The following is a 25,855-nucleotide window of genomic DNA, read 5'->3' on the forward strand; positions in this document are numbered from 1 at the left end:
ATTCGGGGGTTCGCACCCACTCTCCGTGACTCCTCCACACTGATGTGCATGCCAGCCAAACCCTCTGCAGCCAGGCGTTCAGCACCCACAGCCTTCTCAGATACAGAGGTGCACACACAGGACTACGGTAGCTCCAGACGGGCAAGAACTCTGGCCAATCAGGGGTCGTGTTCGCAGGGAGGAGTTCCTTCCTCCTGCATATATTACCAAACAGGCAGCTGAGGGGTATGTCCACTGCAGGTGTAGGAACGCAGGGGGACTGTGTTTAAGGAAGCTTTTAATGTTTAATAGATTATTGTATTTTAATATTCTGTTGGAAGCTGCACAGAGTGGCTGGGGAAACCCAGCTAGATGGGCGGAATATAAATAATAAATTGTTGTTGTTGTTGTTGTTAATTGGCACGACCTCACTTTTGCCTTCACACCTTCCACATGAATATAGGGCTAAAGTCTTGCAGGTATGGGGATCCCAGGGCATGCTGGGTTTCATAAGCCCAAACCAGCAAACTGATTTACCTGGAAATGCATTAGCAGCCAATATCTCTGACAAAGCAAGGATTGTTAAGGTTGCCAAAAGTTGTTGAGTTTTGGGTTGTTGTTGTTTTTTTTAAGGCCATTTTTCTATTTACTTGCCTTAGATCCAAAGTGCTGCCTTTTGGAAATTCCCTCCGGACGTCAATTCCGCCTTTGAAATCCCGGTAATGTCTGGGGAAATCAGGGTGTATGGCAGCCCTACATTTGTATTACAATTAATATCAAAATCAAAATGATAATGATTCAGACTGGTCTCCTCTCTTTCTCTCTCCTTCTCTCCCCATCACTTCCTCTATGTTCTGGTTCTCATCCCCCATTTCTTTTCCTTACCCCTCCCCCACCCTTGGATGCTGTTATTCGCCTGGCAAATCCCTTTCTACCGAAGGATGCTTAGCTTCTGCTTAGAGTGGCAGATGTTTTCTTCTTGTCTCATTCCCCTAGAGAGAGCAGAGGCAAGTTTTCAGGTGACGGGGGAGTGTTTACTGCGGGCAGATCCATAGCGCAGATTTAAAACACTTGTTTAAAAGCACGTTACTTCCCCGTAGAATCACGGGAACCGTTTGTCAAAGGTGATGGGAATCTCTGTCTAGGGGAAACTACAGTTCCCAGGATTCTATAGGGGAAGCTGTGTGCTTTAAATGTGCATTGGATGTGCTTCAAATAAATGGTGTGGATATGCCCTTAGCTCAAGGCCATAAGGAGCAAGGAAGCCGGCCACAGCCTCATTCATACGCAACAAACCCCATCTTATAAACCATGGCTTGCCTGATTGGGAATAAAGTCATGGGCCCATGTTTTCCTTGCTTCATATTCTGCTTCAGCAAAGATTTCCTGGTTTCTCAAACCAGTTTCTGAACTGGGAAACTCTGAGCTCCTCAAGCAGAGGTGAACTAGAACACAGACAGGCTGGGAATGAAATGCCCGAGTTTATTTCATGGCAGGGGAGATGCCATGCCTAGAGTATCTCATATTTGCCAGTGCCTTGCATGTTAAATAAATAAACTCTCCTCAGAGAGAAACCCAAATGATCTTAAACAAAAGGTTATGTTAGAATGCAGGGCTAAACGTATTTGAAATTGGTTGTCTGTTCAGAACTCAATTATTTAAATCAGAGCAGTATGTGTGCTTGGAAGGACCTACCATCTTACATTAACGGTACCCATAAAAAGAGGGGAAGGAAGGAAGGAAGGAAGGAAGGAAGGAAGGAAGGAAGGAAGGAAGGAAGGAAGGAAGGAAGGAAGGAAGGAAGGAGAGATGACCCCACTGACCCCAGCTTCAGAGTTCAGCTACCCACCAGGAGGCCAAACCCTCTCTCTCTCTCTCTCTCTCTCTCTCTCTCTCTCTCTCTCTCTCTCTCTCTCTCTGCCCCAGAGGAGATGCCACCTCGTTAGACAGAGCCGCTAATCATCTGGCGTCCAGGGCGATTATCTGGGATGGGTCACATGATTCCAATCCCAGCTGACCCCCCCACCCCACCCCCTTCGTGGACCAGCTTGGCCAATCTGACTCAATCAGATATTCCGACTCTGACAAACTAGAGAGCTCAGCAAAGCCCCAGAGCAACCCTGGCCATACAGACGGCGGCAGCAGCCGTAGCCGCAGGAGCCCTGGTTTCCTCAGCCAGACCTTCTGCTGCTCTCTAGCCCACTAGCCTAGTCCCCTCCCAGAAAGCCCAGATGTCCTGAGGACTCCCCCGCCTGCCCTCCCTCCCCCTCCAGAATTACTCTCCCCTCCTGGCAGCCAGCCCCACCGTTTCATTTCACTGGAATTAAGGCTTTCTCCTGCACTCTCTCCCCAGTTGCTCCCTCTTTCCAGAGAAGCTCTTCCTGGCTCCCCCTGCTGAGAATTGCCTGGGCTCCTGAGGACCCCTAAGCTCTACTCCCAATGAGCTCTGGGCTGGGGGCCCCATCCCTCCCTCCCACCCCAGAGGACCCCCCTCCTCCGGCCCGCGGCACCCGCCTCCCGCGCCCCTTCCTCCGCAGCCTCCGGACGCTCTTCGAGATCCTGGATGACCAGCGGAGCGGGACCGTCCACGTCTCGGAAATCGAGAGCCGCTGGGGCCGTGGGGGCTGTGGGGTGAGCCCCCTGGGGGACAACGAGAGGTGCCAGCTCCCTCGCGGTGTGCTCCAGGCCTTGCAGCAAGTGGCAGAGCCTTGCGGAGGGTATTTAAGTTTCCCCCGCCTGGTGGCCGGGCTGAGAATTGCCCTCCTCCGGGCCGAAGAAGAAGAGCAGAAGGAGGCCATGAAAGCTGGAGAGTCGGGCGCTGGAGTCGGCGGGCAGGCTGGGGATGGGCAGAACTCAACTTCGCAGTCGATGAAGAACTTGAGTCGGATACGTAAGTAAGAGAGGAGGAGGCCAGGAGGCCTGGGTTTGGGGTCAAGGGTGTTGCTGTGGGGCTGGAGCACAAAACCAGGATTCCTGGATAGTGACAACTGGGGTGCTTTTATTCTTGGGAAAGAGCTTGCGGCAGGAGAGAGAAATATCAGGACAAGAGTAGTAAGCCAACATGGTGCCTGTCAGGTGTTTTGGACTACAACTCCCATCGGTCCCAGGGAGCACGGCGGTGATGGGAGTTGTAGTCCAAAACATCCAGCGAGCACCACATTGTCTGCCTTAGGGCTCCTGGGTCCTCTGGGAATGTGTGTGTCGGTAGCTTTGAGGAGGTGGAGGAGGGGAACCACAGGCCTTCTGATATCAGTCTCACTGGGGCTCAGGTTAATGAATTGATTGTTGTTGTTTGGACGTTTAGTCGTGTCCAACTCTTCGTGACCCCATGGACCAGAGCACGCCAGGCACTCCTGTCTTCCACTGCCTCCCGCAATTTGGTCAAACTCTTGTTTGTAGCTTCAAGAACACTGTCCAGCCATCTCGTCCTCTGTCGTCCCCTTCTCCTTGCGCCTTCCATCTTTCCCAACATCAGGGTCTTTTCCAGGGAGTCTTCTCTTCTCATGAGGTGGCCAAAGTATTGGAGCCTCAGCTTCAGGATCTGTCCTTCCAGTGAGCACTTGGGGCTGATTTCCTTCAGAATGGCTAAGTTTGATCTTCTTGCAATCCATGGGACTCTCAAGAGTCTCCTCCAGCACCATAATTCAACGTGTCTTTGTCCATGGAGTTTTCTTGGCAGGGATACTGGAGTGGCTTGCCGGTTCCTTCTCCAGGTGGATCACGTTTGGTCAAAACATAACTTCTCTAAGTTATTTAAGCCCCTTTGCCACGACAAGGCAGTGATCCATGAAGGGGTAATGAATTGATTACCAGGGGGCAATTAATTAAATTGGACTTGGTCTTGGACTAAATTGGACTATGCTCCTGCTTCTGTTCTTGGGGGAACGGCCAGAGCACATGGTTTTGCAGGTTTAATACCCAGCCTCTCCAGGTAGGGTTGCTGGGGAAAGTTCCCCAAATGCTTCTGGCATTTGTTCTGTGTGGAGAGTGTGCACAACGATGAGCTCGGTGGTCTGACTATGCCCCTATAATCAACGTGGGATGTAGGGGACCCGGGTGGGTTGCAGAAGAGAGTTGAGTTTCCATTTGGCTCCTTCCAAGTTGCTGGGTCTACAGGGCTTAAGCAACAAGCTGAAAAGCTGGTTCCTGGGACAGGACAGGATGGGAGGGAGGTCAAGCAATAAGGAAAATTGTTAAGAGAATCCAGAGTTTGATCCAGGGGTCTGTTCACATTACCCCCTTAGAGCACAGTGAAGTTGCTGGAGGTTTTTTGGGGCTGCATTTCACAGCTCTTCTCGCCTGCTCACATCAGCATAATGTGTTTTCCGTATGCAGAAGTGGGCTAGGGAGGAATCAGCACAGGACACATTTTGGATAACGTCCTGTGTTGGGGGATTGAAAGCCCAGCATTGGAAACGCAGTGAGTACACAGTGATCACACACACCAGCAAGGCAGGAGACCTCCCCTGTTTGCTGAGTTTGTTCTCGCGTTGTCAGTTGACCAGATCAGCTTGATGTGCAGAAGTCAAGAGGTGGTGCTTTTCTGTGGCATGGAGATCAGTCATACCGCTCTCTAATGTTTCCCTAAGGAGTATCTCTGTTAGCCTTTCGCAGCAAAAACAACAAAGAGCCTTGCGTTTACCCTTTTAAATTCTAACAAGTTTATTGCGGCATGAGTTTCTGCAGACTATCATCCACTTCGTCAGACGTACGGGAGTGTCCATTAAACAGCACAGGAGCTTTAAAAGCCCTAGCTAGTGTGACTCGGGTTGAGAGAGGCAGAGCAGTGTGGTGGTTAGCACAATGAAATCCCATGACACTCCCTCTGTGCCGCTGGAGAAGCCTCCTACCTCCCCGCCTGATCTACCTCGCAGGGTTGTTGTAAGGATAAGAGTGGGAGAATTATGTGTGCTGCCATGAGATTCTTGGAAGAAAGCCGTTCTTTTCGCACACATTCTGATCAATTGCGTTGGGAGTGGGGATTCAAGTCAGACTCAGACTTTACCCTCTCCTCTGCTCCTGTTGTTGTTGTTGTTGTTGTTGTTGTTGTTGTTGTTCTTCTTCTTCTTCTTCTTCTTCTTCTTCTTCTTCTTCTTCTTCTTCTTCTTCTTCCTCTTCCTCTTCCTCTTCCTCTTCCTCTTCCTCTTCCTCTTCCTCTTCTATAGGTGCCTTTCACCCTAAGGTCCCAAGGCAGCGTACAGCATCAAAACACAATATTAAAATTATTTATTTATTTATTTATTTATTTATACCCTGCCCATCTGGCTGGGTTTCCCCAGCCACTCTGGGCGGCTTCCAACAGAAATATAAAATAAAATAATCTATTAAACATTTCAAAGCCTCCCTAAACAGGATTGCCTTCAGATGTCTTCTAAAAATCTGGTAGTTGTTTTTCTCTCTGACATCTGATGGGAGGGTGTTCCACAGGGCGGGCGCCACCACCGAGAAGGCCCTCTGCCTGGTCCCTTGCAACTTGGCTTCTCGCAATGAGGGAACCAACAGAAGGACCTTGGTACTGGTTTTACAGTTTAAAACAACTCACTATCATAAAAAGACCTGCGGGGCATAGGGCTGCATCCAAATTTAATTAAGTAATTAATTAATTAATAAGAAGGGTCCCAAAAAACACACCAAACACCCCATACACCTCATGTGTCAAAAGCCAAGGGAAAAGAGGTGTGTCTTTATTTTGCTTATTTGAGGCACACGAGAGTCAGAAAGGAGCAAATAGTATAGCTTTCTTGAAAAAGTACCATTTTGGACCGTGTGGGTGGCTGGGGATATAGTCCTCTTCAAATGCCCCACATCCAAAGCTCTCCCCAACAGAGAGAGCAAGCATGAAAACGCTACCCCAAAACTATTCCCCTGGACCTGCCGTTAGCTTTTTTTACAAGCATAAAGTGTTTGTAGAGCCAGTGAGGTGTAGTGGTAATCTGGTGAACCGGGTTCGATTCCCTGCTCCTCCACATGCAGCTGCTGGGTGACCTTGGGCAAGTCACACTTCTCTGAAGTCTCTCAGCCCCACTGACCTCACAGAGTGTTTGTTGTGGGGGAGGAAGGAAAAGGAGAATGTTAGCCACTTTGAGACTCCTTCGGGTAGTGATAAAGCGGGATATCAAATCCAAACTCTTCTTCTTCTCTTCTTTGTTATGAAGTCCAGGTAACAAGCTAACCTCCTCCCGCCTATCACCACGTAAGATGCAAGTTCTATTGTACCTCTCAATTTGGGGGTACAGACCATGTGGCCCTCCGTCCCTTGCCGCACTACATCTCCCATCAACCCCAGCCATGGTGGTTAGGCGGTGATGAAGAGCCATCGTTTAGCAACATCTGCCCCCCCCCCCCCAGATTCACTCCAGACTTGCAACCCTTCTTTTTAGGAGACATCGGTGGGGCAGGGCAGGCCCAGGCCTCTCTTCTTTGCTTGCATGGCACGCTGCTTTGGACGATGGCCGGCAGGGCGGATTTGATTTCTAGAGGGGTGCTGGGCATACTGCAGGTTGTGGAGATTTGGGGCAGCTGCTGTTTTTGCGGCATGGCAACAGAAGGGTGTGTTTGTGTGTGTGTGTTTGGAGCTGTGTGATCAGAAGGAAAAGGGGGGAGAGAGAAATAAACACAGCAAGGGGGAGAAGGGAAATGGGTGGGAGGGTGGGCACCTCTGCTTTTCCACCTCTGCAAACACGCTCTTTCTCTCTCTCCTGCCTCTGCGCCCCTGGCAAGCCTGCGGCAACTCAGCCACATCACCATACGGCCAAGGGTTTAGCGCTCCTGATCCTGTCTCCCCAGCCATAGAGACGACCAATCCTCTTACCCGGCTGCTCTGATCCACCCCCTCCCACTTCCACCCCCACCCCCAGCTCCCCAGTAAGGCGCTTTTGTTAATGGGCCACGCATCGGACAGCCCCAGAGGCTGGAGTTGAGGAGTGGGAGTGGGATTAGACGGCATAAATAACCTGCCTGCCCACCCCCACATCTCTCCTCCAGCCTGTCCCTCTCCAGCAACATGTGCAGTTGCCCAACATCCATCGGTTTCTCTATTAGGAAGGCCAGGATTTCAAACACACACACTTGAAACCTGGCAGAGCTGCTGCCAGTCAGTGTGGGAAATACTGAGTTAGATGGAATAGTTGTCTGATTCCGCTTCAGGTATTATTTCTGGCCTCTGTCTGTCTCCAAAGACAGGGGAAGAGTGTGCTCTCTGCCGTGCACATTTGGGCAGGTTCATTTCCTCAGCTCCCGCGTTTATGTCTCACCTGCAGCTCTCTTTGCAAAGCAAGCTGGGTGCGTTTGGGTCGATTTGCCTGTGGTTAGTTCTCCCTCTGCACTCACAGCCCCAGAGTTGTGATCAGGGCCGGATTTAGGTTTGATGAGGCTCTAAGCCAGGCATCCCCAAACTTCGGCCCTCCAGATGTTCTGGACTACAATTCCCATCACCCCTGACCACTGGTCCTCTTAGCTAGGGATCATGGGAGTTGTAGGCCAAAACCTCTGGAGGGCCGCAGTTTGGGGATGCCTGCTCTAAGCTACTGAAGGTAATGGGGCCCTTTAAATGTCCAGCTGTCCTTTGTCAACAACAAATTGTCGCTTTTGTGTGTGTGCTGAATATATGCTACATCCAAAGTGTGCATGCACACGAAAGCTCATACCTATGACAAAGTTAGTTGGTCTCTAAGGTGCTACTGGAAGGATTTTGTTTGTTTGTTTGTTTTGTTTTGACTATGTCAGACCAACACGGCTACCTACCTGTAACATATGCTATTTATGGACCCAATAGGTATCTAAAGCCATTTGCACATATTGCCATGCAACCAGTCTATGCAGAATCATAGAATCATAGAATCATAGAATCATAGAGTTGGAAGAGACCACAAGGGCCATCCAGTCCAACCCCCTGCCAAGCAGGAAACACCATCAAAGCATTCCTGACAGATGGCTGTCAAGCCTCTGCTTAAAGACCTCCAAAGAAGGAGACTCCACCACACTCCTTGGCAGCAAATTCCACTGCCGAACAGCTCTTACTGTCAGGAAGTTCTTCCTAATGTTTAGGTGGAATTTTCTTTCTTGTAGTTTGAATCCGTTGCTCCGTGTCCGCTTCTCTGGAGCAGCAGAAAACAATCTTTCTCCCTCCTCTATATGACATCCTTTTATATATTTGAACATGGCTATCATATCACCCCTTAACCTTCTCTTCTCCAGGCTAAACATACCCAGCTCCCTAAGCCGTAAGGTAAAGGTAAAGGTAAAGGGACCATTAGGTCCAGTCATGACCGACTCTGGGGTTGCGGCGCTCATCTCGCATTATTGGCCGAGGGAGCCGGCATACAGCTTCCGGGTCATGTGGCCAGCATGACGAAGCCGCTTCTGGTGAACCAGAGCAGCACACGGAAACGCCGTTTACCTTCCCGCCGGAGCAGTACCTATTTATCTACTTGCACTTTGATGTGCTTTTGAACTGCTAGGTTTGCAGGAGCAGGGACTGAGCAACGGCAGCTCACCCCATCACGGGGATTCGAACTGCCAACCTTCTGATCGGCAAGCCCTAGGCTCTGTGGTTTAGCCTGCAGAATGTAGGCACCCTATATATAGAAATGAGCAAACCAGTGATATTTTAGGGAGCAGGCTAGCAAGTGGGGCCCGTGATTTACATCATAGGAGCCTACACAACACAAAATACTGTTGTTGTATGTAGACTTTATTTTATTTGTTTTTTATCTTATATTTTGGAAATGTACATCCAGGGTTTTTTTTCTTTAGTTTTTTTTTGGGGGGGGGCCAAGAGAGTGGGGCCCTAAGCTATACCTTGTTTAGCTTATATGTAAATCCGGCACTGGTTGTGGTCCCTCGCTTCTCATACGCCTGAAACTCTCCCCACCCCTCCCCAACAGCTGATGCAGCGAACTTTTCTCCTCCCGTGTCCGCTGGATTCTGACCACACGTTCATCAGGGTGGATTTGATTTAAATCAAATCGATTTAAATCACGATTTAAATCACTAGACAGTAAGACTTGATTTAAATCTTTTTTTTAACAGAAAAACTTATTCTTGCTAGTATAATCTTAATATTTACAACCAGATGAAGGTTTCCTTTTTTTGAATAATAAATTTTCAGAGTAGCTTTTTTACAGTTATATCAAAAATCACTGGTTTGGTTATACTACATTATTAGAAATGAGCTGATGCCCAAAGAATGGATCTTTCCCCCTTTGCAAAAAAGCTGCACAACTGTGCATAGCTGCCAAGTCTCCCGTATTCCCCGGGAAACCCCCGTTTTCCCAGCTGTTCCCACCTCACAGTTGTGCCATTTTTTTGCAAAGGGGGAAAGCTCCATTGGGGGGGGGGTCAGCTCAAAGTTGTGCAGCTTTTTTGCAAAGGGGGAAAGCCCCATTTTTTAAAGCATCAGCTCAAAGTTGTGCAGCTTACCTTGCAAAGGGGGGGGAATCCTGTTTTTATGGAGTTCAACTCACAGTTCTGCAGCTTCTTTAGGAAAGGAAAGGAAAGGGAGCCATTTCTACAGTTTCCAGACAGATAATATAAGCAGCCAGTCACATGTCGCTGGGCAAACACAACAATGGAAGCCTGGGCAAGGGGGTGGGGCCGGGAAGGGAGCTAGCTTCTCTTATCTCCCCCCCAATCTCTTGCAATCAGCTGCTGAGCGGGTTCTCTTTCCCTCTTGTTAGCCTTTAGCTCTTTCTATTTTAAAAAAAAGCAGCAGGATCTGCTTTTCACCCCTGGGCAATCCAGCTCCAGGGACCATGCAACCGCTCCATAAGACGCACAGACATTTCCTCTTAATTTTTAGGAGGGAAAAAGTGCGCCTTATGGAGCGAAAAATGTGGTAGTTTATTAAATGAATGTTCTGGGCCAGGCGTAGGCAAACTCTGGCCCTCCAGATGTTTTGAGACTACAGTTCCCATCATCCCTGGCCATTGGTCCTGTTAGCTAGGGGTGGTGGGAATTGTAGTTCCGAAACATCTGGAGGGCCGGAGTTTGCCTATGCCTGTTCTGGGCTGTTGTACGATAGGGCCGGGCCGGCACACAGACACGTTTGTGTTTTATCCCCCTGTATTAAAGGGCAACTCACTTTTGCTTTGGCAAATGTCAGTTTATCTTGGCAAGAGTTTGGAGGGGGCGGCGGGGAGGGCAGGCCTTTCCCTTGCATTAACTTGATCCTGGCGGGAGATTCCCAAATGCATGCCAGGTTGAATGAAATCAGAGCAGGGAAAGAAGAAGAGACAATGGGGGTCTTCAGAGCCAAGTAGGTGGGAGTGGGACATTAGGATAAGTAACAGGATTCTATAGGTTGGGAACGAAAGGCTCCTGGACCCATTGCCGATTGACAGTTGATATCCCAGCTGCTGTCCACAGTGGCGTAGGGGAGAGTTTGGCAGCTCTCAGTGCCTGGCACTGGGCCACAGGCATCCCTCCATCTGCTGAGTTGGCCAGGAACTGCCTTATTGTCTTGGCGGCTGCCACTCAATCTGTAGCTGCCGACTGGCACCATACATCCCGTGAACTGTGGATCTTGTGCACAGGGCCGTCTTAAGTGTATTGGGCGCCGTGGCGCGATGATCCCTCCGGCGCCCTTCGCGCTCCGCCGGGCAGGGCCAGCCAGGGCGGGCAGCCGGAGGGCGTGGCACGGCAGGCAGGGACGCTGCCAGCTGTGCTCCGCCTCAGCCTGCTCGGCTGAAGCGGCAGAGCGGCACTGCAGTCCAGGGAGCCCTAACTGCCACCCCGACAGGTTTGCCTACAGAGCATTGTGGGGCAGAGCCTGCCCACACTCCTTCAAGTCACAGCGAGCGCAGACAGCGCTGCCCCACAATGCTCCACGGCACCTCATGTGCCACGGAGCATTGTGGGGCAGCGCTGTCTGTGCTCGCTGTGACTTGAAGGAGTGTGGGCAAAAGGTAGCCCTGTTCCTCTTCCCTGCCGCCCCTCGACGGAGGACCTGGTACCCTGGAGAGCTGGTGCCACTCAGTGTTGACAGTACTGAGCTCCATGAACCAATGGTCTGACTCAGGGCAGTCTCGAGCAGGTTGCGCGCCCTAGTGCTGAGGGGCGGAGATCGCTCCGGCGCCCTCGCAGGGCGCAGCATGGCTTCCGCGTGGCTTTGCCGCACAGCGCCCTGCCTACTGGCCTGGCGCCCTGGCGCCCCACACCACCGGGACTCTACCTAGAGCCGGCCCTGGTCTGACTCAGTTAGAAGACTGCTTCCTGTGTCCCTAATGGCTGCTTTTTCCACCCTGGCATGGCAACATGTTCCTGCCACAACTTCCCTCTGCCACATCGACGGAAGAAGCCAGGCCTGCTATGCACCTGGTCACCCTCGACGCAGCAGGAACAGCAAGCGCTGGAATACAGGATATAGGGACACAGGCAGAAAGCAGGGGGAGGGGCCCCTTGGGGCCTTCGTTTGCTTTTTTTTTTTAACGAGCGCTTTGTTCCTCATTAATTCTGTCCCTGAGAAGTCAGCCAGGGCAATCAATCCCGCTGGACCTCCGCCAGCCTGGGCTCAGTTAATCAATGAGCCCCTGTAATTAGTGGCTCTAATTAAAGCAACTGGGATGTGGCAGAGAGAGAGAGAGAAAAGTCCATTTCAGAAGGGGGGTGAACCACAACGAAAGGCAAAAAGGGGCCTCTCCCCCCCCCTTTTAAATGGTCGCAACCCTGTGCCTTTAAGAGCATCCTGACATTAAGGCTGTCAGGCAGGTGGAGGTCCACCTGTGGCTCCTTTCCGGGAAAAGGCTCATGTGCTAAAATGTGTGTGAAGGAAGCCACTGGAAGAACAGGGAGTAAGGGACAGGGAACACGATGGCAACTGTATTGTCAAGGCCTTAAGGACCACAGAACTGCCCTGAATCCATGTGGAGACATTTTCCCCATCCCCATTCCTCCCCTGTTCTCTTTATTGTTTTCTGGGCAACAACTTAAGGTGTTAGTTTTTCCACGTAAGGGTGCTTCCAGACAACCTGCCTACTGAGCATTTATTTAACAACACAATTTATAAATTGCTTTACTGTAAAAGAACGTAAGATGAACGTAAGATCTAGGAGTCTTGGTAGACCACAAACTTGACATGAGTCAGCAGTGTGATGCAGCAGCTAAAAAAGCCAATGCAATTCTGGGCTGCATCAATAGGAGTATAGCATCTAGATCAAGGGAAGTAATAGTACCACTGTATTCTGCTCTGGTCAGACCTCACCTGGAGTACTGTGTCCAGTTCTGGGCACCACAGTTCAAGAAGGATACTGATAAGCTGGAACGTGTCCAGAAGAGGGCAACCAAAATGGTCAAAGGCCTGGAAACGATGCCTTATGAGGAACGGCTTAGGGAGCTGGGTATGTTTAGCCTGGAGAAGAGAAGGTTAAGGGGTGATATGATAACCATGTTCAAATATATAAAAGGATGTCATATAGAGGAGGGAGAAAGGTTGTTTTCTGCTGCTCCAGAGAAGCGGACACGGAGCAACGGATTCAAACTACAAGAAAGAAAATTCCACCTAAACATTAGGAAGAACTTCCTGACAGTAAGAGCTGTTCGGCAGTGGAATTTGCTGCCAAGGAGTGTGGTGGAGTCTCCTTCTTTGGAGGTCTTTAAGCAGAGGCTTGACAGCCATCTGTCAGGAATGCTTTGATGGTGTTTCCTGCTTGGCAGGGGGTTGGACTGGATGGCCCTTGTGGTCTCTTCCAACTCTATGATTCTATGATTCTATGATTCTATGATTCTATGAACCCTTCCCGGCTGCATCGGGGCTGTGGCCCACCTAAGTCCTACATCCTGTTCTCACAGGGGGGAAAAACATGAAATGGGATGCATGGGGCGCTAAACCACTGAGCCTCTTGAATTTGTCCTAATCTTCTTTCAGAGCTTTCCAGATTTTTGGTCATCACTTCCTCCAGTGGGAGTGAGTTCCATAGCTGAATGATGCTCTCCATCGCCAGTGTGGTGTAGTGGTTAAGAGCGGTGGACTCGTAATCTGGTGAACCGGGTTCGCGTCCTCCACATGCAGCTGCTGGGTGACCTTGGGCCTAGTCACACTTCTCTGAAGTCTCTCAGCCTCACTCACCTCAGAGTGTTTGTTGTGGGAGAGGAAGGGAAAGGAGAATGTTAGCCGCCTTGAGACTCCTTCGGGTAGTGATAAAGCGGGATATCAAATCCAAACTCTTCTTCTTCTTCCTTTTATATGCCCTGAACCTTCCAATGTTCAGTTTAATTGGATGTTCACGAGTTCTTGTGTTGAGAGCGAAGGTGGGGAGGACCTGTCAGTGCTGCAATTCCCAGAATTCCCTGGGTGGAGGGATTGATTGTTAAAGCACTCTGGAAACTGTAGCTCTGGGAGAGGAATAGTGCGGTCTCCTAACAATGGCAAGCACCCTTAATGAACTACAGCTCCCAGAGTTTTTTGTGGGAAGCCGCGGTGGTTTAAAGCTTTAAATGTATGGTGTGACTGTCACCGATATGGCGTGGTATTCCGACGAAGATTATATTGTGGCGGGAAAAACCTACACGAGGGAGCAGTATGAGGTCCGCTATAAACAGCAGGATGCTCAAACATTTGTCACACCAAACGACAACAAATAAACCTGTAAGTTCCTTCCCCAACCCTTTCTTTTGAAAATATGTTTATGGCATAATTAATCTCTTTCTCCAGGAGAATCCGATGGGAAAGGAGTCACACGGTCTCGTAGCATCAACAGTTCCCTCTGTCAAGCTGGGAGACGCCGGAGTATCCGACTTCCGAAGGAACCGCGGAGACACACCATTTCCAATGCCTTGGAATATGATATGGTGAGGAAGCCCAGTGTGTGTCTCTCAAGGGCTCTTCCAGACCACCTGGTCACCGAGCCTCCTTTCTGATTTGTTCGCGGGGAGTTGAGACGACATCAGAACGAGTGTTAAGCCACACGTTCCAAGTGCATCTTCCCATCCCTTTCTTTATTGGGAAAAGTCCGATCTTGGGGCATTCCAATCCACTATTAGTTGTGCAACTTAAAGGTAAAAGTAAAGGGACCCCTGACCATTAGGTCCAGTCGTGACCGACTCTGGGGTTGCGGCGCTCATCTCGCGTTATTGGCCGAAGGGAGCCGGCGTACAGCTTCCAGGTCATGACAAAGCCACTTCTGGCAAACCAGAGCAGCACACGGAAACGGCATTTCCCTTCCCGCCAGAGTGGTACCTATTTATCTACTTGCACTTTGCTGTGCTTTCGAACTGCTAGGTTGGCAGGTGCAGGGACCAAGCAACGAGAGCTCACCCCGTCACGGGGATTCGAACCACTGACCTTCTGATCTGCAAGCCCTAGGCTCTGTGGTTTAACCCACAGCGCCACCCGCATCCTTTTTTATTCCTGTCATTTTTAGTAAGGCATGCCACACGCCACACCTTTATGTGCAAACGGAAAACAGTGTCTTTTCCCCCTCTTCTTTTTTCCCACCGACAGGAGGATTATTCAAGCCCCAAGAAATACAAATCAGCATCGTTAATTAATTTTAAAAACCTGCCTTCAGGCTGTAATTGTCCTTTGCGGTCGCTCGGTCCAAGGTTGTGTTTTCATCGCAAACCTCTTCCATGTGGTCCTGATGTGCATGACCTCAAAAATTGTAGTTCTGCGGGGCAGCCAGATAGCCTTGAAGCACTCCCAAACTATTATTGCCTGTGTTCTCCACAGGAGATCATGGAGGATGAAACCGAGCTGAGATTTAAGGGCGTGAAAAGAGCAGTGGTGGCTTAATCAATACAAATGTCATTGTATGGTCTCAGACCTGACGAAAGCAAACTGAAATTGCAAAATCCTACAATTTCTGGCATGCACTGGCTTAAAACCCATGGTACTTATATGAACCAAGGACAAGAACAATCCAAGCTGCCACGAAACTAACTAAAACTCTTAAGGAGTCTTTGCAGTAGAAAAGAGAAATCCATCAACGGTTTCTGTGATTTGTTTTGTGTCAACAAAGTAATTGTGTCAACCCCAAAAGTAGGCCAAATCCCCCCCCTGCCAGCCATTTTGTCCCCGCCCCTTCCATTGCTGCTCCCCTCACCCCACGGAGGTCCAGGCTCATGCTGAAAGGAGGTAAGACGGACAAGGCCAGATTGGAAAAGAGTGCAGTTCATATTTGATTTTAAGTGTGTGTGTGTTTGTATTAATGCACATATTGTCCAGCTTCCACACGGCTTATGTTGTTAGTTGTTTCCAGGGTGCCGGTTGGACCTGAAAGGTATGATTACTTTGTGTTTGCTTCCGGATGACCTGTTTAAAAAGCGTTCAGTCTGATGTATTTGCCTTCTCTGATCTGCTCTGTCTGCCTTCTGCGGGGAAGGGCTGCCCTCCCTCTGTAATGAGCTTTGAAAAGCACCGTCTGCAGTTGCCTGCTACATATTTCAATGCATGCCCGCTTTGGCTCTGAAGCGGCTTCCGGGCACCCAGTTTTTATCAAGCATTTGTCCTGATTTGCTCGCACAGAGTTTGGAGGGAGGACAGACGACACCAGCTGTTTACGGGGTGTTCGTTGTAGTTCGTTTGTGGGCAGCTTAGGCCACGTTGCCTCAAGCGTCACCCCACGCTTTCCAGTTTGCATTATCAGGGCCGTCTCTAGGCCTGGGCTGGGTGGCGCAATGGGCCAGGGCGCCTGGCCACCAGGGGGTGCTGCTGCCAGGGTTGGGATGGAGGAGGAGGAGGAGGAGGAGGTGGCAGCCGCCGATGCTGCTGGTTCCGCCTCCGGAGGACGGGGAGCGGGAGGCAAGCCCGGGGGCTGCTGCGGGTGCAAAGGAGTCCCCGGCTGCCGCTCCGCCCCCGCAGGTACCACGCGCGGCATCGGAGGAGGAGGAGTGATGGTGGGGGAAGGAGCCCATGCCTGCTGCCTTCGGACCCTGAACCTCTTCAGCCGAGGGGCACGCACCTCTTGAGGGGGTGCAGAGTGCAGGCGCCCACCGTGTGGGCAGTGAGAAATTGCTGCAATAATAGTAGTGGGTGGGAGGAAAGGGGCCAGAGGAGCCCCTCCGCTGCGAGGAAAGGTTGGGGGCTCTTTTGGTTTGGGGGAAAGGCGCGGGGAAAGTGACACGATCATGGCAATGATGGAGAAAGTGGGTAGAGGAAAGTCTTTTCCTCCCTCTCTCACCTAACACTCGAACTCGCGGACATCCCACGAAGCTGAATATTGGGAGATTCAAGACAGAGATAAGTGGAAAAGGCCCTTCTTCACGCAGCACAAAGGTCAGCAACTCTGGGAAACCGGGGGGGGGCGCCAGAGGGATCTTTGAACCATGGCGCTGGATAGGCTTAAGGCGGCCCTGACTTTTTGGGGTCGCCGGGGGGTGGGGTGGGCTTGTTGCTGTAGTTGAGAGTCCTGGACTAGACGACCCTTGGGGTCCCTTCTAATTCTACGGTTCTATGATACTGTAATCTTGCAAACCGAATTTGCTGGCTTGTGATTGAAATCCACCTTCGGAAATCACTATGGCCTTTGAAGCACCCAAAATTTTTAAAAAGTCAATCTAATACACCTTCGGCCAGGGCCAGCTGGCACCCCAAAAAAAGTTGAGGATATGGTTTTGAACAAGGCCCTTTTCCGCACGTTGCAATAGTTAATTGGCAAAGCTGTGCGTTCTGCTCACCTCTCTTTGCTCCCCAAGCGCATTCAGCCAGCTGGAAAGGCTGGGATTATGGCCACCATTGTCCAGGGCAACTGAGGCTTTAAAGCATATCCCACAATGCACTTGGGGGAAAGTGCTGATTTCAGCCAAATGGGGAGGGGGGGTAGATTCCGGACACTGTTCCTTTGCCCCTGGGGCAGAGGAGGGGTCTGTGGGGAAGAGGGGAAAGCAGAGGAGAAGGCCGAGGCGAGAGACGGCGAGAGGTTAGCAGCAGAGGAGAGCAGGCAACGCAAATCCACTTGAAGAAAAGGACGCGAATGTGGAAGACCAGGCGGGCGGGTGGCAGAAAAGGGCGAGGAAGGGTGGAAACGCTTTGGAAGGAAGGAAGGAAGGAAGGAAGGAAGGAAGGAAGGAAGGAAGGAAGGAAGGAAGGAAGGAAGGAAGGAGGGGTGTGAATGAGTGAATGAGGAGAGGGTTGCTGGAGGGGTGTGTGGGAGGAAAGAGGGCATCTGAAAGGGGCAAGAGCTGAGGGTGGGAGAGGGAAGCCGCTGTGGAGGAAGGTAGTGGCAGGATTTTGGGGGTTTTGGCGAAAAGTGCCTTGGAGGAAAGAGGGCCGTCGGAAAGGAGAGTCCAACGTGTGAGGAGGAATGAGGAAAAGCTCAGAGAAACATTTTTGAAGCAATTGGGGGGGGCTGGTGTGCTGTTTTAGTATTTGGCTGCGGGCGGCGGAGCTCTCCGAGACGACACTAGCCTGGAAGCAGGTGGAACGTGACTTGTGGGGAGAGAAGAAGGGGCCACCTGGGGAAGCATCCGTCAGTGTGTGACTTTTCCCCTCCTCAAGCAAGGGCGTCACTGAGGGGACCTGCCCTGCTGGGATGCCAGGGTGGCCCCCTTCCCTCCTGCTCTGGGCGTTGCTGCCTCCCGGCCCCCACTGTGCCATGATGGCTGTCCAGAGAGGCTACACCATCCTCATCGTCCCGCTGGGCACGGCCCTCAGCAGCCTGGAGGCCCTGCGCTTCTTCTTTTGGGTGAGTCTCTCTGCGGCTCAGGTAGCTGGGACCACGACAACACACACAAATCTCCACACACCTTTGTTCTGGCCTCCCTTAGACCTTACTGTACCTCCTCCCCAGACATCCAGTGTTTTCAAGTTCTAAAAAGGAATTTCTGGAACCCTAGAAATGGCTTGTTCCTCACCCCTCGAGAGAGAGCCTTGAACTTGTTCTGTGGGCAGTTGCTTCCCATAGCAGGGTCTTCTCCATGGTGGCACCTTGCCTTTGGGATTCCTTCCACTAGAAACTCCGTCGACATGCATCTCCTGGGAACGGGTTAAGCCTTTTTATTTCTCATGTTCATTCTTTGGTGTTGCACTGGACGTGCAGTTTAGCAGCCTGTTTTGTCGAAGGGGCTGCTCTGCCCTGTATTCTTGTTGCAAACCGATGTTTCGATACGGCGTGCAGTTTTCATTGTGGTTTGGAGCTTTGGGCCGTTTCATCTCATAGAATCATAGAGTTGGAAGGGGTCCTGAGGATCATCCGGTCCAACCCCTTGCAATGCAGGAATATGCAGCTGTTCCTTACGGGGATTGAACCTGCAACCTTGGCATTATCGGCCCCACGCTCTAACCAACTGAGCGGTCTCACTTTCTGAGCCGCATCGAGAACTGGCTTTGAAGTGTGGTTTCATGTTACATAGAATTGTTATGTCAAAATGCCACTTCTGCATATCAGAGTGATTGAGCGGGCATTTATGGGGTAAGGCAATCTGGTCGATAAACTTCTCCCAAGTTCTTAAGGGCAAACTAATAGGAACACCATGGAATTGGCCTGGTAGCAAACCAGCAACCAGTGCAGATTTCCTAGCACAGGTGTTATATGCTGCTTTTCTGGATGCACAGAAGCAGGATGTGTGCCCTGGGGGCACCGGTTGGCAATGGGCTCCTGCCCTCCTCCTGCTGCTTTGTCAAGTGCCCTTTCTCGGGAAGGCAGAAGGGTGTCGCTTTGCCCCTTCCTGCCTCCTCTGCCGCATTGCATCATCTGAGGCCCTTCTTCGTGTGCCTCCTCCACGTGAGGTCCAGAGGGTGGCAACACACGAACGGGGCCTTTTCTGTGGTGGCTCCTCATTTGTGGAACGCTCTCCTCAGGGAGATTCATCTGCCTCCTTCATTATAAATATTTTCAAGCGCCCTGCAAAAGCGTACCTTTTCAATCAGGTCTTGGGCTGATTAGCATTTTACAGCCTTTTAAATGTGTTTGTGGGAGTGCAGGATTATTTGTGCTTTTATCTTGTGTTTTTTTTTATTTACTGCCCTGAGATTGTTTGATGAAGGGCGATATATAAATCTAATCATCATCATCATCTTTGGTGCCTAAGACTGAAGATGAGGCCTTCTGCGCTCAAAGCATGGGTTCTATACCCACGGCTCTTTGCTACTTTGTGCTGAAATGTTGACCTCCCTCTTTGCAAGCTGGCTTCTCCCTTAGATGGAGGTCTCCTGAGCACTGCAAAGTCATTCTGTGCTGCTGAATCAAAGAAAACCCCACCCCACCCCACCCCACCCAACTCACAAGCTGGAATCCTGACTTTGCCCTCTGTCTTGCAGCTGAAGCGAATGCAAGAGCTGGAACGGGAACGGGACGCCTTGCTGCAAGGGCTGGAGATGGTTGAGCGGGTGCACGACTGGTTTCAGCGCCACCTCCTGGAGGGCCAGAGGCGTCAGAAGCACATGGGAACGGAGGCAGTAAGTACCAGGCAGGGCCCGAGGGAGAGCAGATACCACCCCTACGTGGTATCTAAAGGTGCCAAGGGTGGTCTGGCTATATTGGCACCTGGGGCAGAAAATCTCACAAGCGCATCTCGCTTCCCAGGGCAGTAAAAAGCTGCAATAAAAATAAAATAGCTAACAATTGGCAGCCCTTTCATGAGACCCAAAATCAGGTGCCTGAGGCATCTGCCTCACTCTGCTCAAGGTAAGGGCCGGCCTTGTGTGATGATGGAGAATTTGTGGCGCGACATTCAGTAGGCTGAGATACACATGAGGTTCTGTGGATTTTACATGTCCCCTTTTCAAAGCACATAGGTTTAATTTGACAACTGTCACACACATTTAGTGAACTCCCCAGCTTGGAATAAAAGGTAGCAGGGATTAGGAGACTAAGAAGATCCAGAAGGTCACTTCCAGTGTGAAATCTTTGAACTGGTTCACACAACACACTGAGCCAAATCTTGGCTTAGCAAGACCCTCGTTGACGCTGCCACACTAAGCCAAGCCAAGGTGATTATTTCAGATACACATAGGCATTTTCACACGAGCTAAAATGTCGTATATTAATTGCAAACATCCTCATACCTTTTTTCTATTTACCTTTGGGGGGGGGCGACAACTCTTCGAGATACAATTTCTGAGGGAGAGCGGGTTCCTGGTAACAACAACCAATCTGTGTCAAAGAATAAAGAGGTGGCCTGGATTTGAACCTCCTTAGTGAGAGAAGGGAGGCGAGATCCAGGCAAAGGACTTGTTAAATGGGGGGATAAGAAAAAGAAAAAATTAGAGGGGGGTTGGCAGAGGGGGTGCTGGATGGAAGAAGTTGGGCTGGAGTGGGTGAGAGATGGAGTGGGTTGAGATATAGTGCAAATAAGGGATGGATAAAACGGTTTGGAATTGGACTGCATACAGGAGTTGGTTTGGGATTTCCAGGGGCTGGTCACCGGGCGGAGGAGGGGGGATTTTAGAATAGTGGATAAGTGAGATGCTAGAATGTTAATTGTATAAGTTAGAATAATTTTAGTGAACAATTAAGAGGCTAAAGGGAATAATTAGAGTAATAAGAAATTTGTTATGTGGTATAAGTAATTTTTATATAAGGTATTATTTTAAGAATTAAATGGAGATGTTTGGTTAATTATGAAAAATTGCTAAACAGAGGTTATAATTAGACTCGGGAAGGGAGGAGCGAGGAAGTCAAAGTTATGATAGATTTATGAACATTAGATTGGTTCTTTTTATGTCTTTCTTCTTTGTTTTTTCTGTTTTGTTTTTTGCCTTTTTGCAAAAAAAATTCTTTTTTCTTTTTTGATGTTCGTTTATGATATGATGTAAGACGGTGATGTGAATGGAAACTTTAAGTTGAAAATGTCAATAAATATAATTTTTTTTAAAAAAAAACTCTTCGAGATACAATTTCTATACAGTACTGAGTTTTGTTTTGCTTTTCCCTGCTCACTGCTGTTCTTGCACAACCGCAGAGCTATTTCCCAGACCCTTACGCCAACCAGAGCTGCCTGCTGCTGGCCAAGATCCAGGAAGTGAACCTGTGCTTGAAAAACCTGCTGGCCTCTCCTGGAAAGGTCAGTTGGGACGGAGGGCCTGGGGTTGGGGCAACTCTGCCCTGGGGGGGATGCTGAAGAAGTGACTGCCTTGGGAGGGAGGAACGTCCAACCTTTCAAGTACAAGCGGATGGAAGGCGTAACAGACAGATCTCACCAGTCAGGTGCAAGTTCACAAGAAGAAGCTCTACAGAAGTGAGCAGGAACAGGATGAATACAGGTCCTCCTCATTTCCATGGGCTTTGCATAAGGCAGCTTCCCAGCAGGCTGTATCCAAATGTTAAGCACTGGGAGGAGGGGTTGCCTCCCTCGGACAACAAAATGTGAGCTAAAATAAGAACGTGGTCCATGTTGGAATAAGACTGTTTTGGATGGCTGGCACATCTGGAGACACCTCTGGCTCCTTTTTTGCCTTGCTTGCTCAAGGCACATGCCCCTAAACACATCTGCACAGTGTCTGCCTGTGATCAGAGAACAAGCACCCCCTATTATTATTATTATTAATCATTTATACCCCGCCCATCTGGCTGGGTTTCCCCAGCCACTCTGGGCGGCTCCCAGCAGAATATTAAAAACACAAGAAATGTGTGTTAGATGTCTTCTAAAAGTCAGATAGTTGTTTATTTCCTTGACATCTGATGGGAGGGCATTCCACAGGGCGGGTGCCACTACTGAAAAGGCCCTCTGCCTGTAACTTTGCTTCTCGCGGTGAGGGAACTGCCAGAAGGCCCTCAGTGCTGGACCTCAGTGTCCGGGCAGAATGATGGGGGTGGAGATGTTCCATACTGGACCGAGGCTGTTTAGGGCTTTAAAGGTCAGCACCAACACTTTGAATTGTGCCCGAAAATGTGCTGGGAGCCAATATAGGTCTTTCAGGACCGGCGTTATGTGGACGTGGCGGACACTCCCAGTCACTAGTCTAGCTACCGCATTCTGGATTAATTGCAGTTTCCGGGTCACCTTCAAAGGTAGCCCCATGTAGAGCGCATTGCAGTAGTCCAAGCAGGAGATAACCAGAGCATGCACCACTCTGGCGAGACAGTCTGCAGGCAGGTAGGATCTCAGCCTGCGTACCAGATTGAGCTGATAGACAGCTGCCCTGGACACAGAAGTGACCTGTGCCTCCATGGACAGCTGTGAGTCCAGAATGACTCCCAGGCTGCGCACCTGGTCCCTCAGGTCCTTTCTGTTTGAGTCAGTCTCTTATAGGAGCAGGCTCTGCCAGAGCTGACACCAGGGTTTCCTCCAAGGAGAGAGCGTCAGGCTTCCTTGCTTGGGAGAACTGAACTCAAATGGTGTCCCCAAATGGGTAGAGAACTGCATCTGGCCGTCGGGCTGAATCCTTACCTATTCCACCCCGCAGGTGGGCGGGGTCATTTGCCATCATGCTGATGACACCTGGTGACCTGTTTTAGTTCTGACAGTCAACTGATCCTCAGGGCTTCTGTGCACAGCACTGCACAAGCCTCGACAATCAGCTGGTTGTTGGCACTCGCATCTAGTTTCGAGATGAAACAATTGCACAGTTTCAGCTCTGTGCAAGTAAGGATCTTGTATGCATGCACCATTTATTAATTTAAGGCGTTTCTATAACACTTTTCAGGCTGCTGTTCCTCTGTCCCTTTGCCCTTACTTCATCTTCTCCATACATGAGCAGGCAGGGCTGCCTTAAGCGGGTCGGGTGCCCTGGCGCCCTGGTGCGCTGATCGCTCCGGCGCCCCCGCCCCGCCCCATTTCTTCCCGCGGCTGGTGGGCGGGCGCAGCACGCAGTGTGGTTTCCACGCGGCTTAGCCGTGCAGCGCCCCCCTGGCGCCCCGCGCCACCCAGCCTACCCCTAGAGCTGGCCCTGTGAGTAGGCCCCAACTCCCCGCCTCTTGCCAAGTCTATCTTGCCTGTTTCTTGGGTACCGGGAGGCCCCTTTGCAACACAGGAGTGCTGGATTAAAAAATTGGGTGGTATGTTATGGACAGTGTTCTCGAAGCCACCAACATGAGTCTGACTAAACTATGGGAGGCAGTAGAAGACAGGAGTGCCTGGCGTGCTCTGGTCCATGGGGTCACAAAGAGTCGGACCCAACTAAACAACAACAACATGGTATGGAAGGAAGTTGCGCTCAGATAGTTATGCGGGTTTTCCTTCTCCTCTAGCCTGAAGTACCACCTCCTGGTTTTGGAGCCCCCCTTTATCCACCAGGAAAGAAGGAGTTTCAGCAACAAGCCGTCACAGTCCTCAAGGAACAGAACCACCTGCTGATCAAGGTAAGGAAAAACCCCACAGGCTGGTCCCTTTAAACAAAAAGCCAAGATGCACAAGGGCAGAGTGGTGGAACAGAGTAGGACGACACCCACAGGGGGTCCAATGGTCAAGAAGGCAGTTTCTGCATATGTTGTAGAGGGAAGTGAGGGGCAGGTGGGGATCATCAACTTGGGAAGTGAGCCTTCAGAGCCTATCTGGGAGAAGGAAAACTCTGCCTTGCAGCTATACTCATTTGTGAGAAAGGCTTCGGGAGTAAACTCCGAGGAACAACCTGTACCCGCTACTTTGTGGGACATCTTTGGGACAAGAAAGGGCTAAGGAGTAAACCCAACACAAATCCGGAGTGGAATCCCTAAGGCGGTTAAGCAGAGCCTTGGACGCCTCCTTCCGGCAACTCCTGCAGCCAAGCTGGTGCCAAATGTATTGCTCTGCTTTCGTTTGGACCACATCAGCGAGGCTGAGATGGGGGTCTTGTCATCTGGGCAGCCCAGGACCTCCATGCACATGGCCCAGGCTTGCACCCTGGAGAGGTTACTTTGGGGCTGCTAATGCAGCCGTTTGACTTCACCCCCCGGAGGCGCACTCCATTGTCTCTCGAGACAGACGGATGCCGACAAGTCAAGCAATAGTGAAAGCCAGTGGCTGCCTCAGGACTCACCCTTTGAGGAGGCAGTCTGAGGCGACCTCCTGAGACACAGATTTTGGACACATTAAAAAGTGTCCACCTTGACCCCCCCTAGAACTGAGTCCCTTTATTCCCCTCTCATTCTTGAAGTCCAGTCAATCAATCAATCGATCAAAACCTTTATTGGCATCATTTACAAACATTTAAAATAAACAGTCCAGTGCGATCACGTCACCAACCCAGCAACAACATGGCCTCCTCGGAGAAAAGAGGCCCTGGCGGTAATAGCGGTTCTGTTCTTGATAACGCTGCTTGTCTGCCTAACAAACAGGAAGTGTCTGAGAAGAGCGACCGCATTGCCCAGCTGGAGCAAGAGAAAGCGGCTCTTTGCAAGCAGCTGAAAGAGACCCGCGGCTACAGACTACCCAGCCACAAGGAGTCCACCTTTATCTGACAGCCAAGGCCACACTCTGTCGACGTTCAGCAGCACAGCCATGTCCCTTTGTCTCCTCTGTGCCCATGACATCACTTCCTTTGCCTGGCCATCTTTCAGACGGACCTTTCTTGTGAAGGGGGCGGCGCAAACGTTTTCTCCTGCAAGAGGCACTAGAGGAACGCTAGACCTCTAGTCACCCAGCCCAATCCTGAGGGGCCTGCAGCTCACAGAGCATCTGCTTGGCATGCAGAAGGTCCCAAGTTCAATCCCCGGCATCGCCAAGTAGGGCTGTGAATGTTGCCCCCTCCCTGCCTGTCGGAAACCCTGGAGAGCCACTAGCAGGCAGCGTAGACAATACTGAGTTAGATGGGCCAATTGCCCGACTCTGCATATGTCAACCTCTTTATGTTGCTGTTCAGTGGAGAGCTAGTGGATATAGGATGGTAGCCTTAATATATGCATATCCCCTTGGTTTGCATCATTGGCTTGGGGGGATATTCCGAGACAGAGGATTGCTGTTACTATGAAAAGCTGGAAACAAAGGGCTATTGACATTCATGGAAAGGGGGAGGTGGGGAGGCAATTGGCCTGTCAGAGGGAAGGAGCCATAGATGTGGAACATTGAGGGCGAGGCTGGAAAGAACTCTGTGCCATTTCCTGGCCAAGGGCTGCCATTCAGAAATGGGCAGGGCCCCCCTCTTCCCGGTGCCATGAGGCCTCTTGACTTGCTACACTGAGGAGGTGGACTAGGTGATGGAGGCCCCCACCCCACCCCCTCAAAGGTCCCCCACAGCCTAGAACTAACCCAGCCCCGTTTTTTGCTCCATCAGCACATTTCGCTCCAGCTCGAAGCCTAGAACCTCGTTTTCTTAGCGTGAGTTTACAACTTTGTGTTAAGATGCAACATTTCACAATCTGCGGCACAACGGCAGTGATGCAGAAAACATGGCTGTGCTCGGGTCTGCTGGTTCCAATACATTTTTTCCTGACTGAGGTGAAGGATAAGATGGTGCCTCTCCTGTTCTGTGTTGGCTACACTGGCAGCTGAATCTTCTTTCAGCGCTGGTGACCAGAGGACCCTCTGTTGCACCTGAAGGTGGCAGGCTAGAATCGGGAGGCACAGAGCATGCCCTGCTCTCATCGTGCTCCCTCAGCAACTGCCTCCCTCTATCAGAGGTAAGGCTGGCTCTGCCCGGGAGACCCTCCTCACCCAAATGAATGAGACGCCCCTTTCCTTGGGGGCACTTTTGCTATGTGCCATATCCTAGAGCAGTGTTTCCCAACCTTGTGCCTCCAGATGTTTTGGGACTACAACTCCCATCATTCCTGACCACTGGTCTTGCTAGCTAGGCATGATGGGAGTTGTAGTCCCAAAACATCTGGAGGCACAAGGTTGGGAAACACTGTCCTAGAGTTGCTGAACATTGTCCCTCTTATGTTCCCACCCAAATCTTCCTTCGAAAGATGGGACGGCAACGCTCTCCTTGGCTGCCAAATTACATAGACCTTGCCTTTTGGTAATTGTGTACAGTGGTACCTTGGTTCTCAAACTTAATCCATTCCGGAAGTCCATTCCAAAACCAAGGCACGCTTTCCCATAGAAAGTAATGCAAAATTGATTAATCCATTCCAGACTTTTAGAA

General features: G+C 50.6%; 1 protein-coding gene across 1 annotated transcript; it reads left to right on the forward strand.

The window, feature by feature from the left end:
• The first annotated feature begins 2,202 nt into the window (after positions 1-2,202).
• SAPCD1 (suppressor APC domain containing 1) lies at positions 2,203-25,498 on the forward strand. Its single transcript, XM_035105033.2, has 6 exons — positions 2,203-2,869; positions 13,628-13,764; positions 19,172-19,309; positions 20,815-20,916; positions 23,043-23,153; positions 24,108-25,498. Exons 1-6 carry the CDS (start codon positions 2,419-2,421, stop codon positions 24,228-24,230), a joined length of 1,062 nt encoding a protein of 353 aa, XP_034960924.2. The 5' UTR covers positions 2,203-2,418; the 3' UTR covers positions 24,231-25,498.
• Positions 25,499-25,855: the final 357 nt, after the last annotated feature.

The sequence above is a fragment of the Zootoca vivipara genome, chromosome 2, assembly GCF_963506605.1.
Source record: "Zootoca vivipara chromosome 2, rZooViv1.1, whole genome shotgun sequence".
NCBI classification, from domain to species: Eukaryota; Metazoa; Chordata; class Lepidosauria; order Squamata; family Lacertidae; genus Zootoca; species Zootoca vivipara.

What these genes read in the sequence shown, in the direction of transcription:
- SAPCD1 (XM_035105033.2), top strand. Translation starts at nt 2,419, where the DNA reads ATGAGCTCTGGGCTGGGGGCCCCATCCCTCCCTCCCACCCCAGAGGAC. An exon ending in AGCACATGGGAACGGAGGCA is followed by an intron (nt 19,310 to 20,814) that starts GTAAGTACCAGG and finishes GCACAACCGCAG; the next exon opens with AGCTATTTCCCAGACCCTTA. An exon ending in TGCTGGCCTCTCCTGGAAAG is followed by an intron (nt 20,917 to 23,042) that starts GTCAGTTGGGAC and finishes CTTCTCCTCTAG; the next exon opens with CCTGAAGTACCACCTCCTGG.